Below are 19,661 nucleotides of genomic sequence, written 5' to 3'. Positions count from 1 at the left end.
AAATAAAAATGGATCATTTAGGTCTGGCTGTATTTTTAAGGTGGTAGTAGGATGGTCTTGTGATTCTGTTGATGTGGGTTTTTGATTTTTAGGACTGAGTCTAGAACTACACCAAGATTTCTGACATGGTTATGCTACGAGCCAGAAAACTGATGTTATATTATTAACCATAGAGCTAACATTATGCTATTAACCATAGATGTACAATAGTGCATTCTATTGCAGTGACAGCTTCCCTCAGTGTTATTAAAGATATGATTGGATGATCAGTAAACATTGATGGTTGACTTTTTGTTGGTTTCATAATCAGATATGAGCCAAACGTCAGTCCTTCATGTCTCAGACTAATCTTTGTTATTCCAGCTGATCTGGATCTGATGCAGATATTTAGTCTCCAAATATCACAACCATTGAAATAGAAACAGAACAAGTTTAATTCCCCATATGAGCCTCTCAAAGATGTTTGTGTGTCAGCTCCAAATATGAGCTGAACATTCATGAAAGTATTCAGCTCAAAGAGTTTCTATGACTGTTATTGATCCAAATATGTGACAGAGAAGAAACAATATCTGTCAGATGTTCCATCAGTCACTTGTTAACAAGTGTTCACATTCTATCAGATTCACTTTGAAAGGACATTTACCTTCTAATGAGCTTCTGATGGAAACATTTCATATTAATCACAATGACTGGACTTTATATCACAATATAATAATGATACAATATTCAAAGCACTGACCTTTGACCTGTATCTACAGCACTGACCTTTGACTTTGAGCAGCACTTGTTTCTTTTTCAGGATCTTTCTCTCCCTGCTGTAGACGGTGCAGGTGAAGGTGTTACTATCTGTGTATGTGGGGTATTTCAGGGTCAGACTGAGGTCTCCAGGTTCCAGCAGGTTTCTCTTCATCTCTGTTCGGTCTCTGTAATACTGGTTCTGTTCCTCACGCTGATCAGAGCCATTCTGATACACATGGACCTTCCTGTTGTCACTGTCCCTCCACTCCACTGTGACATGCCTTAGCAGGTGAACTGTGGTTTTGCAGGGCAGCAGGACAGACTCCTCCCCTGAACCCACCTCCACCTGGTAGACTGAGAGGACAACAAACCACAACATCAGCTGCACTGCAGAAAATCTATTTCTAAGTCAGTCAGATAATCTGATATTTAGATTTAAAATCTAGTGGGACTTGTTTTGAGTGTGAACTGATGATCTAGTGCTCACTATGGAAGGCTGTTTGACTGAATTTAAGTAAATGTCACTTGTCTTAATGAGCAGTTTGATCTTATTTGGAGTTATTTTTAGCTACAGGGACACATTAGGACACTTTAAGATTTGAACTTTCAACACAAAAACATCTTATTTCAACTTTTAGTCTTTTGGCTTCTGTGATATTATATTTTACACTTTATCTTCAAACTAAATATTTAATTTGGTTCACGTTGCTTCATTATTTTTCAACCCGTCACATTACATTGATTATCACAGAATATAAATAAATAACCTACTGAAAAATACAAACTATAATAACTCTGCTCATCTTTTTTTTCAGCATTTAGTCAGAAACTAAAGTATTAGACTCATTTTAACCTGGAGATAGAACATGAACATCTGAACCACATTTTATCCCAATCCAGTGAAAATGTTAAATGTACCAAACTTGATGTCAGTGCATTCAGTAGTTGATAGAGATATCTCAGCAGATCTGTAAAAGTCTGTATTTGTTCTGTTGAGGAGCAGCAGTTGATCCATCTTGTTGGCCAGAGAGCGGACATTCTCCAGGTGTATTGATGGAAGCGCAGTACAAATTGTGTTGTTAAGATTTCAATACTGTGGCATCCTGAACTTCTCTGGACTGTACTCACCAATTTTGAAGTTGTTCTGATCAACTCGCTCTAAGTAGTTTGTTAAAATAGAAACCCTGAAATTGCCGGATGGCCTCACAGTTTGACATTAAATTCAAAATGGCTGAGTTCCTTTTGGGTTTAGGATATGGCTCAAAGAGGCTTTTTTGTATGTCCCAACATGATGTTCGTGAAACAGGACACCAGGGCTGGTTTTTGTTTGTAGGAGGCGTTATCGAGCCATTTTGACACACCCACAGGCAACACCCAGATGAAATTTAAAATGCTGCCATGTGGGACATGTGTGCCAAGTTTCATGAGTTTTTGAGTCTGTTTAGCCCCCCAAAATGTGATCAAATGTTAAAACAACAAGGTGATATTCGCCATGTCGCTATGGCAACATGGTTCAATAACAATTCACAAGATTCATTAGATGTCATTGTCAACAGTCTAAGGGTCTTCTGACCAAATTTCAGTTGGATGTAGTCAATCTGCTCGGTGAAATACATAAAAGTGTAATAAATTATATTTCTGGTTACCACTAAGTGGCGCTACCACTTTTACTGAATATTATCACACAGATGTGTTCAGGCTTATCAGACACGTGCATTATGGTGCAGATTGGACAACGAAGTTATGACAACTTCTTGTTTCAGGGCAAAACGTCAAATCTTGGCGCCACGGCAGAGACAAACCCTTCAGATTCAACTCACAAGCAGCACTACTTTTAATGTGATGGTGTTTACATCATCCTGACCAAATTTGAAGTTGATCAGATCAATTCTACGGTGGCCGACAAGGGCAAACGCGCTGCAAACGCCAAAATGCTGTAAACACGGGAATAAAGCAAATCCAAAAACACACAAACACATAAAACAAAGGCAACAGAAAAATGCTCCAAATACCAAAAACACACAAAACAACAAAACAACTGCGAGAGAAACGCTGCAAATTCGCTCGACAAAACGGAAGTGCGCCAGGCCACTAGGGGGACCCGACCTGAGGGATGGACCAGTCCCGGAAGACATGAAGAAGAAGAAGAAAGTTAGCTAAGTTTTGGAGAAGACAGTAAAAAGGTACGTATGTCTTTTTTAAGCACTTGGCCGTAATCTTTTATAATATTATAATATTATAATTATATTATAATACTATTATAATATTATATTACATTATATTATATTCCACCGTACAATTTCCTAGGAGGAATTTGTTCAAATACAACGTGTGCAAATCGCCAGAAATTGCCGGTAAATCCAAAATGTCCAACTTCTGTTGGGTTTGGGATATGGCTCCAAGAGCAATTTATGGTCAGGACGTTAGGACGTGATCTACATGTGTACCACTTTTCATACTCATAGGTGAAACGTTGGGGCTGCTCAATAGGCAGTGCTTCCGTGCACGTGTTAGAGACCCATAAAATACATAATTCTTCACCGCCACTGACATGTGGGCAGATTTTCAGGACTTCTGGCATATGATACAGGCTCCAAAAAGGCCATTACATTTTATGAATGATAATAATCATTCCAACTAATAAAACAGGGCTTTCGCACGATTTGTGCTCCGGGCCAAATAAAAGCTCTGTTAACATATGAATGGATTCTGTCCATAGAAACGTGAGAGCTTTTAATAAAAATAATAAAAAATAAATGTATTTAGTATTTAAACTTAGATATAGACATTGAAACTACAGTGAAAGGTGAATATTGCCTGTATAATGTTGATATGACTATGAACAGACTATTTTCACTGTCTCTTTATGCTGCAGCTGCTCAGGTAGACAGTGTGACCCTCGGTTTATAATCCCAGACCTCACTGTCCCATACTTCTATGAAAACCACAAAACCGTCAAGGAGCAGTCAAGGAGCAAAGACGATAACCATCGGCATTATGGGTAATGTAGTAGTAACATACCTGACATGAAATACTGCCGAAAATGCACCAAAAGACCCCCAACAATAAGACCAAGAACCAGGAGAACCAGGAGAGCTTTGGCCCAAGATGGAAATCGTTCTGTGGGGAACAGACACATAAAGATCATGACCTCTGACCTATATCTACAGTACTGACCTCTGACCTGTATCTACAGTACTGACCTCTGACCTGTATCTACAATACTGACCTCTGACCTATATATATTAGTTTTTAGGGTTTGTTGCTGACCTTTGACCTGCAGCTGTATGTCTCTCACTCTCTGTTGTCCTCCTAATGCTCTGGCGGTGCAGGTGTAGGTGCCGCTGTCAGAGATGTGGAGTTTTGTCAGCTTGAGGCTGAGGTCTCCAGTTTCCAGAGCGTCAGCCATCATGGATGTTCGGCCGCTGTAAAGCTGGTTTTGGTCTTTAAGTTCATCACCTTCCTGCTGATGCTGGTGGACGGTTGGAGGATTGAGATCGTAGCGGCTCCACACCACTGTGGGGTCGTCCATGTCAAAGGTTTGAAACTCACAGGGCAGCAGGACAAACTCATCCCAGTCATACAGCTCCACAGCTGAGGCATGCTGGTAAACTGTGAGGTCAAACAGAAAGAGAGGTTTAATCACAGCAGCCTTATTTCAGGTCTTATTGCTTCTGGATCTGGTCGTGTTTGTGATTGGACTTTGAAACCACATGAGCACAGTTTAATACCAATAAGACAAATAACAGAACAAACTGATAGACTGAATTCATTGATTCAACATGGTGTTTAAATGAGTGTGTTAACTGTCTGAACTCCTCTTTCCTCACATCTGTTCCTTCTATCTCTCCATCACATCTTCAGTGGGAGCCACTGATACTAAGGGAGAAGACAGGACTGATGGACACGTGGAGACATTCATACAGATGAGACAGACCCTGAGTGATTTGGACCATCTGTGTCCGTCTTGTACTAAATGATGTTCAGTTGTTGAAGCACTGTAACAAAGTTAATGTCGTCTAAAGTGTGTGTAGCCTGTAAACTAGAAAACTGACCTCTGACCCGTATCTAAAGCTGACCTTTCTACAGACCTATATCTAGAGCTGTGGTTCCAAGCCCTTTCCTTTGAGGGACCCCTTTTCTATCATTTAGTAATCTGACAATCCCTAGTGACATATTTTATTAAAAACTGTACAATTTAGCCAAACAGTGAATTCTGTCACTGCAAGAAGCTTGTGTAAAACAGGTGATTTAAATGAATTTTGAGCAGATTATTTCCTGTTTAGGGAACTTTTTATACGATTCTCTGTCTGTTTTATATATTTATTCATTATTTGTAACAATCATACAACTTAATAGGCTTCTTTTCTGACAAATTCAGTGTTTTCTTGTCCCTGATGCTTGGTTCTATCAGACAATTAACTTAAAAATATATATTTAATTTTCTTCTGCTTCTGCTTATGCTGAGATCTAGGCCTACTGTGTATATTTTCATTTAGTTTTCTTACACGCCATAAAGTCAAGAAAGCTTCGCCCCCATTAAACTTTTATGACCCTCAGTTTGGAAATCACTAATCCAGAGTAGGTTTTAAGGTTTGTTGCTGACCTTTGACCTTCAGCTGTACTTCTCTCACTCTCTGTTTTCCTCTTGATGATCTGACGGTGCAGGTGTAGGTGCCGCTGTCAGAGAGGCGGAGTTTTGTCAGATTGAGGCTGAGGTCTCCAGTTTCCAGAGCGTCAGCCATCATGGATGTTCGGCCGCTGTAAAGCTGGTTTTGGTATATAAATTCATCACCTTCCTGCTGACGCTGGTGGACGGTTGGAGGATTGAGATCGTAGCGGCTCCACACCACTGTGGGGTTGTCCAGTTCAAAAGTTTTATACTCACAGGGCAGCAGGACAAACTCCTCCCCCTCATACAGCTCCACAGCTGAGGCATGCTGGGAAACTGTGAGGTCACACAGACAGAGAGGTTCAATCACAGCAGCCTTATTTCAGGTCTTATTGCTCCTGGATCCTCAATCTGCTCCTGTTTGTGATCAGACTCACAAACAGGATCAATAACAGAACAAACTGATAGACTGACTGTATTGATCCAACATGGTGTTTAAATGAGTGTGTTAGGATCATTAATACTATTGGTAATATAAGCTATAAGAATGTGAACAACCTCCAGAGATATAATCCTGAAGAACAGAACTGAGGACAGTCTGACTGTACAGTCTTCTACATTCATCATGATTTACACAAACATTGAAAATATGCTGCCTTTAATATGTTCTTCATGTTTTTATTGGAGTTTAAACAGACTAATGAAATGAAGATGATAGAATTACAGATTAAAGACATGATGTTGGACTAATGATCAGATCAGAGGGAGGAAGGTTATCTTACCGTGCACGAGGATCACAAACACCACAAACATCTTCATCTTCTGTAAAAACTACAACAACCACAAAGTCCTCATTAATCTGCTTCTCACTAAACGAACACTTGAAAAACACATTCAGTTCACAGCCAGTTGTCACTTTCCTCCTCCTGATAATCTGCCGACACTGTGAGGAGAAAACTTTAGTTTCACTTTAAACTGTTTCCAGAGAAGCAGCCGTTGGAATGGAAAGAAACCGGCTGAGCAGCTTTCACACAAACATTATTGGTTGATTGCCAATAACTCCCAAAACGACATATATGAGCGGTGGAGAGTAGAGCAGTGACAGACACACTGGACCTGAAGGACGTTAAACGGCGGGTCCGCGGTGTTGAACTTCGACGTATTGCCAAGAAACAGGAAGTTGTCTAACCTCAGTGAAACTGTCAATGTTTGAGTCACACCCTGAACACACACACACACACACACACACACATGCACGCAGTCATACTCATAGCGCCACATACTAAATAGGAAGTAAGCCTTGTGTGGTGATCTTGATCTGATTTACATGAGATGTTCATGGTGTGGTCCACACATGATACACTGGTGCAGCAAACCCTGATGTGTGTGGGCAGCGAGGGTCCGACCATTGCTGCTTGTAGCTTTGAGTTTTAGCTTTATAGTTACAGGTTTAAAGTCTGCTGTTCCACATGTGATCCCTATACTGCTCTCTAGAGGCTGACTGTGGTAACTACTGAGACAAAATGAAACTGAAAGCATCCATTGTTTTTACCTGTCCAGTCGAATGTTTTAGGTAGAACTGCAGTTATGTGCTTATTAAATATGTATTCTCTAAGTCATTTGCATTGTTTAAAAATCAATTATTTGACCTCTCCAACCAGTTTTATACAGCTGTCACTTTCTCTGGGTCAGGAGCGACTCCTCGGCTGCTGACTTTGTGTCCCAGGAACTTCCTTCTGAAGCTTGAGGCCGTAACCACCGAGGGCCTGAAACACCTCCTCAAGATGGTTCAGACTCTTAAAAACACAGTCTGTAATTAAAATACAGATTTTAGATTGAATTTTACATAAATATTACATGTAAAAACAATGTAATGAGCTATAAATACAGGTGAACACTGCTATAAAACAAATTATTGTGCTATTTTATTTATTCATTTAAAATTTTGGTTTGGATATTAAAAGTTATAGAACTGTAATAAAAGTCATTATCCGTGAGATTACAGTAATTATTGCTGTTTACACTGATAAAGACTGTATTTGGACAGTTTGGGGGGCATATATATTCAATATTTTCTCTCTGTAAATAATCTTGGATCAACACATAGCATCCGTTTGGGTCAGACTGTCTCAATGACAACAGCTAACTGTTTCCTAATGAGAAGAGCCACGCCTCTACTTCCAGTGGAGTAAGATGGAGAATACACCTGGCCTACACAGTCTTTTTTTATGACTAATAGAAGCTCAGAGGGAAGGTGATGATGTGAACCACAATACAAACACACTGACAAGACAACAAAAGCATAACACATAGAACCCAACATATTCCCTTTCCCATCCCAAGAGCTCCAACCTGTGGAGTTTCCAGAGCACCTCCTCTCTCTCTTCTGCTATACTCTATATCAAACTCCTAGACTTCATGGGGCTCAGGCCACTTTATAGTTTTCTTTACAACGTAGAGAATAAGTGATACCAACTAGATCTGTTCTCCAACTGAACCTAAACATACACAGATAACAGTACCTTGGCCTTCTAAATAACCAGAGGTGGGTAGAGTAGCCAAAAATTGTACTCAAGTAAAAGTACTGTTACTTCAGAATAATATGACTCAAGTAAAAGTAAAAAGTAGTCATCCAAATAATTACTTGAGTAAGAGTAAAAAAGTGCTTGGTGGAAAAACTACTCAAGTACTGAGTAACTGTTGAGTAACATTGACATTTTTGTTTGCTACGACTGTAAAGCTAACCCGTCCCATCGCTGAGATTGAGTATGGTCACGTGACGAGACTGCACAACTACGTTTGATTAGTGAAACACAGTCACGTGGTAGAGCGGAAGTCTCTCTCTCTGTCAAAATAAAACATTAAAATGAGGCGGGGATAAAAACTGACGCGTAGAATACCAAAGTAACGAGCTCATTGTAGCCTAATGTAACAGAGTAAGAGTACAGTTTCTTCTTCACAGATCTACTCAAGTAAAAGTAAAAAGTATAGTGATTTTAAACTACTCCTAGAAGTATATTTTTTTCAAAAACTTACTCAAGTAAATGTAACGGAGTAAATGTAACTCGTTACTACCCACCTCTGTAAATAATAAATAAACCAGACCCATTACACACAGGTTATTATAGCGCAAAGGTTCTCACTTCATTTACTGCAGCTTCAATCAGAAACTCACTGCTCTACTTCAGAGGTCAATTCAATACTATATAGTTTTAGTACATACAGTACAGAGATAACTGTACAGAGATCTGAGCGCTCTGAAAGTACTGTAGTGTGACCAAGGCCTCCGAGGTACAGTGAGTAAAGGAGGAGCCAGGATGTAGTAAACTGGTTTGAGACCCCCTTATTAACTCTGGCTCTAAATTCTGGGGTAGCACAGAGATGTGGGCCTGAGGAGAAGGAAGGAGAAAAAAGCAATAGCAAGCTTTAGCTTTAAAATGTGAACAACAGCAACTCACTAACCAACAGACTCAAATAAAGTCAACCAGCCACCCAAACACACACAATAATGCTGGCAGCACATGTTAACTACACTGCCGTAACCCATCCAGTAGAATACAGTCTCTAGTAGGAATATTGGTTCTGTATTCTTCTAACAATATAAACTGATTGAGCAAGGACACGCTGACAATAAAACCTGGACAACATCAAAATAAGAGACATTCACAGGAAGAGCAAACTGTCCCACTTCCTGTTTTCAACACAACGAGCAACGTTTCCTCAAATGTTTGGACTGAAAAAAGTGAACAAAGCCATTCACAGCTTTTTCTATTCAACTGTAAAAGCAGCTTTCAACCAGCAGAGGGCGTCGCTGTGCACTTTTATAGCTAGATATCTAGAATTCTAATAGTTTGCACTACAATGTCAATTAACTCACAGGTTAGTTAATGACAGACAGTCAGTGAGTGTGTGTGTGTCCAACTCTTCCTCACAGGTTAGTTAATGACAGACAGTCAGTGAGTGTGTGTGTGTCCAACTCTTCCTCACAGGTTAGTTAATGACAGACAGTCAGTGAGTGTGTGTGTGTCCAACTCTTCCTCACAGGTTAGTTAATGACAGACAGTCAGTGAGTGTGTGTGTGTCCAACTCTTCCTCACAGGTTAGTTAATGACAGACAGTCAGTGAGTGTGTGTGTGTCCAACTCTTCCTCACAGGTTAGTTAATGATGTTACTGAGTCAATGTGAGCAGATTGTGTCTGTAGACTGAAGAGAATCAGAGTCTCACTGATGGTGGAAATAAAGGTTTTACTTCCTTAAAACAGCCGTTTTTTGAATGGAGTTTGGTGTGACAGTGTGGAGCAGAGGGGATTTGAACCTTAATAATTCCCATAAACTGAGCTGACCTACCTTCTAATAATGAACCTTGGAAACAGCAGAGAGTAACAGGAAGTGGAGATAAACCCTCCTGTTTTCTTCTTCTGTGGTCTCGTAGTAAAAGGTGGATTAATAAACACAAACCCTGGAATTAGTTTACAGTAACGTCACATTGGACACAAACAGTTAATAAAGAGTGTGAAGCACAGAAACAGTGACAGACAGCAGAAATATGAGATTGAATAAGGTCGCTGTATATGTCAGGACACTCATCAATAACTATTTGTGTGTTTTATATAGAACAACAACACAACAGCATTGTTTGCTGGATATAGGATTTATGCTCCTAATAGATACAAACAATACAGTAATGTTATTTTACGAGCTCAGAATTTACATTTACCACCAGTCAAATTAGAGGCAGTGCTTTCACTTAAAAGGGGCGGGGCTTGACGCAATGGGACCTTCACCTGTTGAATCATAGAGTTACTACTTTAAATGTCCTACAGTGAGTTATTGTACATAAACAATCAGAGAGAAGATTGGATATTTCTATATAGTTATTGTTAATGTCTGCCACCGGGTCGGATTCCCCTTGAAATCAATGAAACCAGGCAGTAGAAACACTACCGCTGTTGTCCACAGGGGGCGCCAGAATCAACTCAGACAGTTCCTGGAGTGTGACGAGTGTGCCGTCCCCATGGAGCAGAGCAACAGGCCGTACAGGCGGCAACTAACAGTTGATGTGATTGAGCAACTGTAATTAGTGAGAATCAATATTAGATTGTGGAAGCTGCAGATATTTCACTGCTGATAACGCTTTATGGACGCTGTCACTACAGACACAGTTTACACTCATTATGTTATTAAAGGAAATCATCAATCTGAGACACATGGCCTCCATCATCACACGTAGATACAATAAGAGAAATCTGCTCCCGCTCTGCCACATGGGGGCGCTGTAATCAAAGTTTTGATGCCTCCTGAATCCATCATTCTCACAGCTTTAGATCCATTTTCATGATGCTGTCAGAGTGGAGAAATGATTTCTGTACATTTGAGCTTTATTTACAGTTGTTCTCCTCAATATTCATCATTCTCTAAACAGAGTGTGAAATGATCGAATCCATAACTCATCTGCTCACAACACTTTATGGATTCAAACACATGAGAACAGTTCAGCTGACTGACACTCAAACAATAACTTCATTCAATCAGAGAAAGTGACTGAACTTAGTGTCTGTCTAGTGTTCTGACCACTCAAAGCCATTTACACTACAGCCACATTCACACATTCATTCATTCACTCATTCACACATTCACTCATTCACTCATTCACTCATTCATACAGTGATTCAGCATCAGGAGCAGTTTGGGGTTCAGTATTTTGCTCAAGGACACTTCGACATGCAGCGGGAGGAGCCGGGGATCGAACCGACACACATTGGTTCTACTGGTTCCCTCCTGCGGTATCAATACACTGTATTGATTATAGGTAACAGACAGAGTCAGTGTGTTAGCTACAGGAAGTACACGTGTGTCTGACACCGCCTTCTTTACGGATTTTCAAAATAAAAGTGACCAAACGTTTTCGTGTCTCTGGCAGAAATTAGAGAAATAAAAACACATTTATTTTTATTGTTGATTGACACCAAGAGCAATATAAAGAATAAAATGATTAATCTGTATTTATTTTTATTATTAAAAATAGTCTTTTTATGTGTGGGACATTCAACCTTGTTTAACTTTAATTTAATATTGATATAATATTAATGTCTAATAAAAATGAATATAAATAGTTAAAGAAATAATTTTAATTGAATGAATAATGTGTAGTATTTTATATATTTTTAAATAAAAAAAATTTAAAAAATAAAAAAAAGAATGTAACTGTCTTTGTATTAGCATAAACCAATATAAACAAATATAAACAGATATAAACAGATATAATCCAATATAAACAAATATAAACAGATATAAACAGATATAAACCAATATAAACAGATATAAACAGATATAAACAGATATATAGGTAGTGCAGTAACTACAGACTCATTTATCACATATATATTATATATAATACATATTCTGTATTTCTCATTGTTTGCAACTGAAGAGTCATTGAGAATGAAGCAATCCTCAAATATAATTTTTAGATGTTTAACCAATTAAATGTGTTTAAATTGTAACATTTATGGAAACTTGTTCTTAGAATAAGATTCTTGTTAGATATTTCCTGTGATTTTACAGTATTTTGGCTCAGTGCAGGACACAAATATAAATAATTAAGGCATAAATTAAGAGATGATCCAGTCCAACAGAACCCGACACTGAAGAGGAGCATCATCTCCAGGCTTCACTAGGATCTCTGACTGGTCTGAAGACAAAACACAAAGTGGTTCATTGATTTCTAAGAAGACTTTTTATTGAGAGCAGACTGAATTCAATCAGAACTTTATTTATAAAGCACCTTTGTGCAGAACTGTAATACAAAAAGATTAAAATATATATTGGATTAAGGCAAACTGGTCCCAGTGGACTCAGTTACACATTGTAAGTTATTGTCACAGATTGTAATTCATTAGCATAATCACCTATATGGACAATATTCCAGCAGCTGCTTGGCCCTTTAAACTGGAAGTGGTTATATTTCAACTCTGAGTTTCATTATTTTTGAGTCCATTTTGAGGTTATGTGCTTAATACATTAGACCTGCATTTTAGAATAAACAGATCAACTTCTGGTTCATTGAGCTAATTATGCAAAAATATGCAAGTTAGCCTCCAGTATTGTGTAAAAGCTGGGGACCCTCACTGTTCATTTATAACATAAAACTGTGGCTTACAATAAAGCAAACACACTATTTGGTTGAAGCAACAAGAGCACTTGGTTATGTTTCAGAAAAGATCCTTTTTGGGGTAAAATCAGTAAGTTATGGGATGTAAATCAGAAACACTTTATTGATGTGTAACACTGAGGAGGATCTATTGTCAGAAATATAATATCCATAGGTTTGTTTTCATTAGTTTAATCAGCTGAAAATAAGAATGGTTGTGTGTTCGTTACCTTAGAATGAGACGTTTTTATCGACCTACGCACTGGACCTTTAAAAGCTGAAATAAGTAAAGGGCTTCCCACCGGACACAGACAGCAGTCACTGGACTGAAAGGAGGCAGAGAAGGATCAGGTTCAGACTTTGATAAAGAAGCTCTCTGGAATGAAGTCCGACTGCCACAGATCACTTCTGAGGAAACAGGAGGAGGTTCAGTTTCCTCATATTTGTTATAGCTGTTGGTTTGTGTCAGCATGAAGCAGCCTCAGACAGACAGACTGACAGAACTACTTTATCAATCATTAAATAACTGAAGCGTTCAGCAAAACAAGCTTTTAATATTAACCTTTATTCATTTCAAAAACATTTTAATGTCAGTAACAGAAACACTTTTCATTTGTACAATAATGATATCAAACTATCTTCTTCATGATGTCACATAATGTATTGAGATATGTCAGTGTGTACATACATATAATGAAGCAGTCTCAGTATTTGCTCCAAGAGCTGCAAATACAGACAGTTCATCAGTTCCAACTCAGGCAGGACTCAGTTGGCTCTTTCTCCACCTGACTTTAGCTTCTGCTGTGGCAGATCTGCAGTGTGAGGAGAGATGTGTGTGTGTGCCTCAGTAGCTGTATCTATCATTGTTTAACCTACTGTAGATGAACCCAGGACAATAGTGATATGGACACTTCAATGACTTCATTTACTGTTTATCAGACCACAGATGAGACAAGAATTAGGTTGAAAACAGACTGTTTCTGGGGGCGGGGCCTCACTGATTACACTGACTAATTATAAAACATTTCTATTGTTAATGTCACTAATTTTACATAACTTTAGAAATGTATTAATGATGAATGAATTTAACCTATTAATTATTAATTTAATCTATTAAATAATAAAAGGAAATGTTCGTTAAATAAGCAGTAATGTTCTGATTATTTCCAGTTACAGTGTTTATTTCACATTAGTCATGTAAATAGTTTTACAGTGTGTTATAAAGAGTGACACATTAAAACCACTGTTGCATATTTAGCTCACTCTAAAATGTGCTGCTAGTATTTTCATATTGTCACTAACTGAGGATCATTATGAAATGAACATTAGCAACAGAAGAATCCATACTGACCCACAGACTACAGGCTCAGACTACTTCAGACTACTTCATTATGCTTAGTGACTGAAGTATTCCTTATTCCTGACTACATCCACATGAAAACTGAACTACGTCATGGCTTCTAAAAGAACAGTGGTGAATGAGGAGCATCATGGGGGGTTTAGGAGTGGGTATAACCTGCACTACAGCACTGACAGGCCTCTTCCACCAACAGGGAACTGTTCGGAGCGTTGGACCAAAAATAAATCGGTTGGGAACCTGAACAGTTGGTTGAAAACAAGGTTGAAGCTTTGAATGCAGCTCTGATAGGACTGCAGGAGAGTGAGGCTGATATCAGTCACATCAAATAACCAAAAGGATCCCTCGTCAGTGTTTAAAGAATGTAAATACACTGAATGCTTTCACTTCATGAACACCTGAAGGATTATAGCTTTAACTATCTTTCCATCAAGCATCAACTTCTAATAACAAAGCAAAGATATTAAGTTTTATTAACATAATAAAGCTTATAGTGGTGAAATAAAGTGTAAGATTAATGTTCTAAGGCACATACAGAGGAAACAGTTTGATATCTGTAGTGAGATTGAAAAGCTCTGTGGTTCTTCACATTTCTAAATCAATGGGCATCAATAATGAGCTACAAACAGACAATTACTGTAATTCATATTTCATCTTACAAGGTTTTAGATGCTGAAGCGTATGAAGTAAAAACTGTCACAAACTACTACTAATACTAATATTTGTCTCTTTAATGCTCCATTGTTTCTCCTTTACTCCTGATTGTGTCTTTCTGTGTTTCTGTTCTTCAACTTTCACTTTCATGAGTGGAAAACAAACTCTTTCACATATTTCACAGCATATAACATATAATAATAATAAATATAACAATAATAATAATAATAATAATAATAATAACAACAACAATAACAATAATGCACAACTTACAATAATTGCATTTAATCTCAGAAGAAAACTTAGAAAGTGCAACAGTCCCAAATAAACAGCAAAAAGTTCTTAATATTTGTATTTTTTCTTGCACACTTTGATAACTTGTTAAAAGATACAGAAAGTATAACAGATATTGGTTAATAATTGCACATTGATCCATTCATAAGGAAGACAACATAATATAATTTACACCTGATGGAAACTGGAAGGTTAGTTATTAGTGATCTTGATCTGATTTACATGAGATGTTCATGGTGTGGTCCACACATGATACACTGGTGCAGCAAACCCTGATGTGTGTGGGCAGCGAGGGTCCGACCATTGCTGCTTGTAGCTTTGAGTTTTAGCTTTATAGTTACAGGTTTAAAGTCTGCTGTTCCACATGTGATCCCTATACTGCCCTCTAGAGGCTGACTGTGGTAACTACTGAGACAAAATGAAACTGAAAGCATCCATTGTTTTTACCTGTCCAGTCGAATGTTTTAGGTAGAACTGCAGTTATGTGCTTATTAAATATGTATTCTCTAAGTCATTTGCATTGTTTAAAAATCAATTATTTGACCTCTCCAACCAGTTTTATACAGCTGTCACTTTCTCTGGGTCAGAAGCGATTCCTAGGGTGCTGACTTTGTGTCCCAGGAACTTCCTTCTGAATCTTGAGGCCGTAACCACCGAGGGCCTGAAACACCTCCTCAAGATGGTTCAGACTCTTAAAAACACAGTTTGTAATTAAAATACAGTTTTTAGATTGAATTTTACATAAATATTACATGTAAAAACAATGCAATGAGCTATAAATACAGGTGAACACTGCTACAATACTAATTATTTTACAAGAGTGCTATTTTATTTATTTATTTAAAATTTGAATGTGAATGTTAAAAGTTATAGAACTGTAATAAAAGTAAATATCTGTTAAATTACAGTAATTATTGCTGTTTACACTGATAACAACTGTATTTGGACAGTTTGGGGGGGCATATATATATATATATTCAATAAAACAATATTTTCTCTCTGTAAATAATCTTGGATCAACACATAGCATCCGTTTGGGTCAGACTGTCTCAATGGGAACAGCTAACTGTTTCCTAATGAGAAGAGCCACGCCTCTACTTCCAGTGGAGTAAGATGGAGAATACACCTGGCCTACACAGTCTTTTTTATGACTAATAGAAGCTCAGAGGGAAGGTGATGATGTGAACCACAATACAAACACACTGACAAGACAACAAAAGCATAACACATAGAACCCAACATATTCCCTTTCCCATCCCAAGAGCTCCAACCTGTGGAGTTTCCAGAGCACCTCCTCTCTCTCTTCTGCTATACTCTATATCAAACTCCTAGACTTCATGGGGCTCAGGCCACTTTATAGTTTTCTTTACAACGTAGATAATAAGTGATACCAACTAGATCTGTTCTCCAACTGAACCTAAACATACACAGATAACAGTACCTTGGCCTTCTAAATAACAAATAAAACCAGACCCATTACACACAGGTTATTATAGCGCATAGGTTCACACTTCATTTACTGCAGCTTCAATCAGAAACTCACTGCTCTACTTCAGAGGTCAATTCAATACTATATAGTTTTAGTACATACAGTACAGAGATAACTGTACAGAGATCTGAGCGCTCTGAAAGTCCTGTAGTGTGACCAAGGCCTCCGAGGTACAGTGAGTAAAGGAGGAGCCAGGATGTAGTAAACTGGTTTGAGACCCTCTTATTAACTCTGGCTCTAAATTCTGGGGTAGCACAGAGATGTGGGCCTGAGGAGAAGGAAGGAGAAAAAAGCAATAGCAAGCTTTAGCTTTAAAATGTGAACAACAGCAACTCACTAACCAACAGACTCAAATAAAGTCAACCAGCCACCCAAACACACACAATAATGCTGGCAGCACATGTTAACTACACTGCTGTAACCCATCCAGTAGAATACAGTCTCTAGTAGGAATATTGGTTCTGTATTCTTCTAACAATATAAACTGATTGAGCAAGGACACGCTGACAATAAAACCTGGACAACATCAAAATAAGAGACATTCACAGGAAGAGCAAACTGTCCCACTTCCTGTTTTCAACACAACGAGCAACGTTTCCTCAAATGTTTGGACTGAAAAAGTGAACAAAGCCATTCACAGCTTTTTCTATTCAACTGTAAAAGCAGCTTTCAACCAGCAGAGGGCGTCGCTGTGCACTTTTATAGCTAGATATCTAGAATTCTAATAGTTTGCACTACAATGTCAAGATCTGCCTGAATCAGTCAGCCACACTACTATATACCCATATACAGAGTGTTTGGGGGGTTTAGCTCCTCTCTGAATTATATGAAGGATAAAGACCGGCTGCTCCATCACAACCTACTCCACAATGACATCCATGAGCCACAAGACCTCACAACCCAAAACTGTGTGAACAAACTTCCACAAAGTTACTGACTGTTAATATATATTATCTTATATATATATAAATATATATATTTATATATATATAATCTATGTGTGTCAAAGACTGAATATGTTTCCTGTGGAATAAAATAAATGCATCTGCTGAGGGACAGTCAGTGAGTGTGTCTGTGTCCAACTCTTCCTCACAGGTTAGTTAATGACAGACAGTGAGTGTGTGTGTGTCCAACTCTTCCTCACAGGTTAGTTAATGACAGACAGTCAGTGAGTGTGTCTGTGTCCAACTCTTCCTCACAGGTTAGTTAATGACAGACAGTCAGTGAGTGTGTGTGTGTCCAACTCTTCCTCACAGGTTAGTTAATGACAGACAGTCAGTGAGTGTGTGTGTGTCCAACTCTTCCTCACAGGTTAGTTAATGATGTTACTGAGTCAATGTGAGCAGATTGTGTCTGTAGACTGAAGAGAATCAGAGTCTCACTGATGGTGGAAATAAAGGTTTTACTTCCTTAAAACAGCCGTTTTTTGAATGGAGTTTGGTGTGACAGTGTGGAGCAGAGGGGATTTGAACCTTAATAATTCCCATAAACTGAGCTGACCTACCTTCTAATAATGAACCTTGGAAACAGCAGAGAGTAACAGGAAGTGGAGATAAACCCTCCTGTTTTCTTCTTCTGTGGTCTCGTAGTAAAAGGTCGATTAATAAACACAAACCCTGGAATTAGTTTACAGTAACGTCACATTGGACACAAACAGTTAATAAAGAGTGTGAAGCACAGAAACAGTGACAGACAGCAGAAATATGAGATTGAATAAGGTCGCTGTATATGTCAGGACACTCATCAATAACTATTTGTGTATTTTATATAGAACAACAACACAACAGCATTGTTTGCTGGATATAGGATTTATGCTCCTAATAGATACAAACAATACAGTAATGTTATTTTACGAGCTCAGAATTTACATTTACCACCAGTCAAATTAGAGGCAGTGCTTTCACTTAAAAGGGGGCGGGGCTTGACGCAATGGGACCTTCACCTGTTGAATCATAGAGTTACTACTTTAAATGTCCTACAGTGAGTTATTGTACATAAACAATCAGAGAGAAGATTGGATATTTCTATATAGTTATTGTTAATGTCTGCCACCGGGTCGGATTCCCCTTGAAATCAATGAAACCAGGCAGTAGAAACACTACCGCTGTTGTCCACAGGGGGCGCCAGAATCAACTCAGACAGTTCCTGGAGTGTGACGAGTGTGCCGTCCCCATGGAGCAGAGCAACAGGCCGTACAGGCGGCAACTAACAGTTGATGTGATTGAGCAACTGTAATTAGTGAGAATCAATATTAGATTGTGGAAGCTGCAGATATTTCACTGCTGATAACGCTTTATGGACGCTGTCACTACAGACACAGTTTACACTCATTATGTTATTAAAGGAAATCATCAATCTGAGACACATGGCCTCCATCATCACACCTAGATACAATAAGAGAAATCTGCTCCCGCTCTGCCACATGGGGGCGCTGTAATCAAAGTTTGGATGCCTCCTGAATCCATCATTCTCACAGCTTTAGATCCATTTTCATGATGCTGTCAGAGTGGAGAAATGATTTCTGTACATTTGAGCTTTATTTACAGTTGTTCTCCTCAATATTCATCATTCTCTAAACAGAGTGTGAAATGATCGAATCCATAACTCATCTGCTCACAACACTTTATGGATTCAAACACATGAGAACAGTTCAGCTGACTGACACTCAAACAATAACTTCATTCAATCACAGAAAGTGACTGAACTTAGTGTCTGTCTAGTGTTCTGACCACTCAAAGCCATTTACACTACAGCCACATTCACTCATTCATACATTCACACATTCATACAGTGATTCAGCATCAGGAGCAGTTTGGGGTTCAGTATTTTGCTCAAGGACACTTCGACATGCAGCGGGAGGAGCCGGGGATCGAACCAGCAACCTTCTGATCAGTGGACGACCCGCTCTACCTCCTGAGACACAGCCAGATATATATGTATAGAAGCTGAATACACAAACATCAGAGAAACATTATAGAGCTACATGAGACCAATCAATCAATCAATCAATCAATCAATCAATCAATCAATCAATCAATCAATCAATCAATCACAGTATGGACTGCAGGTTCATTCAGATGATGAAGAGAGGAAACACTGAAAGCTGAACGTTGACATTCTCTTCCTTTGAGCCCCTTCAACAAGATCAATAATCAAAGATTGATCAACAGACCAATCAAACAGATTGATCAGCCATCAGAGGAGTTGGATCAATGGAGCTGCTTCTGTTCCTGGTTCTCCCTGCAGAGGAGACAGAGGACAGTCAGACACAGACAGACACAGAGACATCTGACCTCTGACCTGTATCTACAGTACTGACCTCTGACCTGTATCTACAGTACTGACCTCTGACCTGTATCTACAGCAC

At 38.6% G+C, this 19,661-nt stretch overlaps 1 protein-coding gene and 1 long non-coding RNA gene across 18 annotated transcripts in view; one reads left to right on the top strand and one right to left on the bottom strand.

Annotated features, from left to right (window-relative positions):
- Positions 1–19,661, bottom strand: part of LOC127366691 (uncharacterized) — a 69,687-nt gene that overhangs the window by 13,907 nt on the left and 36,119 nt on the right. For 13 of the 15 annotated variants that reach the window (XM_051405873.1, XM_051405872.1, XM_051405870.1 and 10 more), the window contains one exon: positions 766–1,092. The exons of 1 other annotated variant lie outside the window; for it this stretch is intronic. In XM_051405873.1, coding sequence (XP_051261833.1) covers positions 766–1,092 — 327 coding nt within the window. The remainder of the gene's footprint in view (positions 1–765; positions 1,093–19,661) is intronic. One more of the 15 variants, XM_051405867.1, reaches the window with a different exon arrangement.
- Positions 9,183–17,712, top strand: LOC127366695 (uncharacterized). Of its 3 annotated transcripts, none has more exons than XR_007885383.1 (2): positions 9,183–9,504; positions 17,496–17,712. It is a non-coding gene; the product is annotated as an uncharacterized LOC127366695 (long non-coding RNA). The 3 variants fall into 3 exon arrangements; XR_007885382.1 differs by having other exon boundaries at positions 17,441–17,712; XR_007885384.1 differs by having other exon boundaries at positions 17,390–17,712.

This window comes from Dicentrarchus labrax, unplaced genomic scaffold, assembly GCF_905237075.1.
Source record: "Dicentrarchus labrax unplaced genomic scaffold, dlabrax2021, whole genome shotgun sequence".
Lineage (NCBI taxonomy): Eukaryota > Metazoa > Chordata > Actinopteri > Moronidae > Dicentrarchus > Dicentrarchus labrax.
This window is presented reverse-complemented; position numbering and strand designations above follow the sequence as displayed.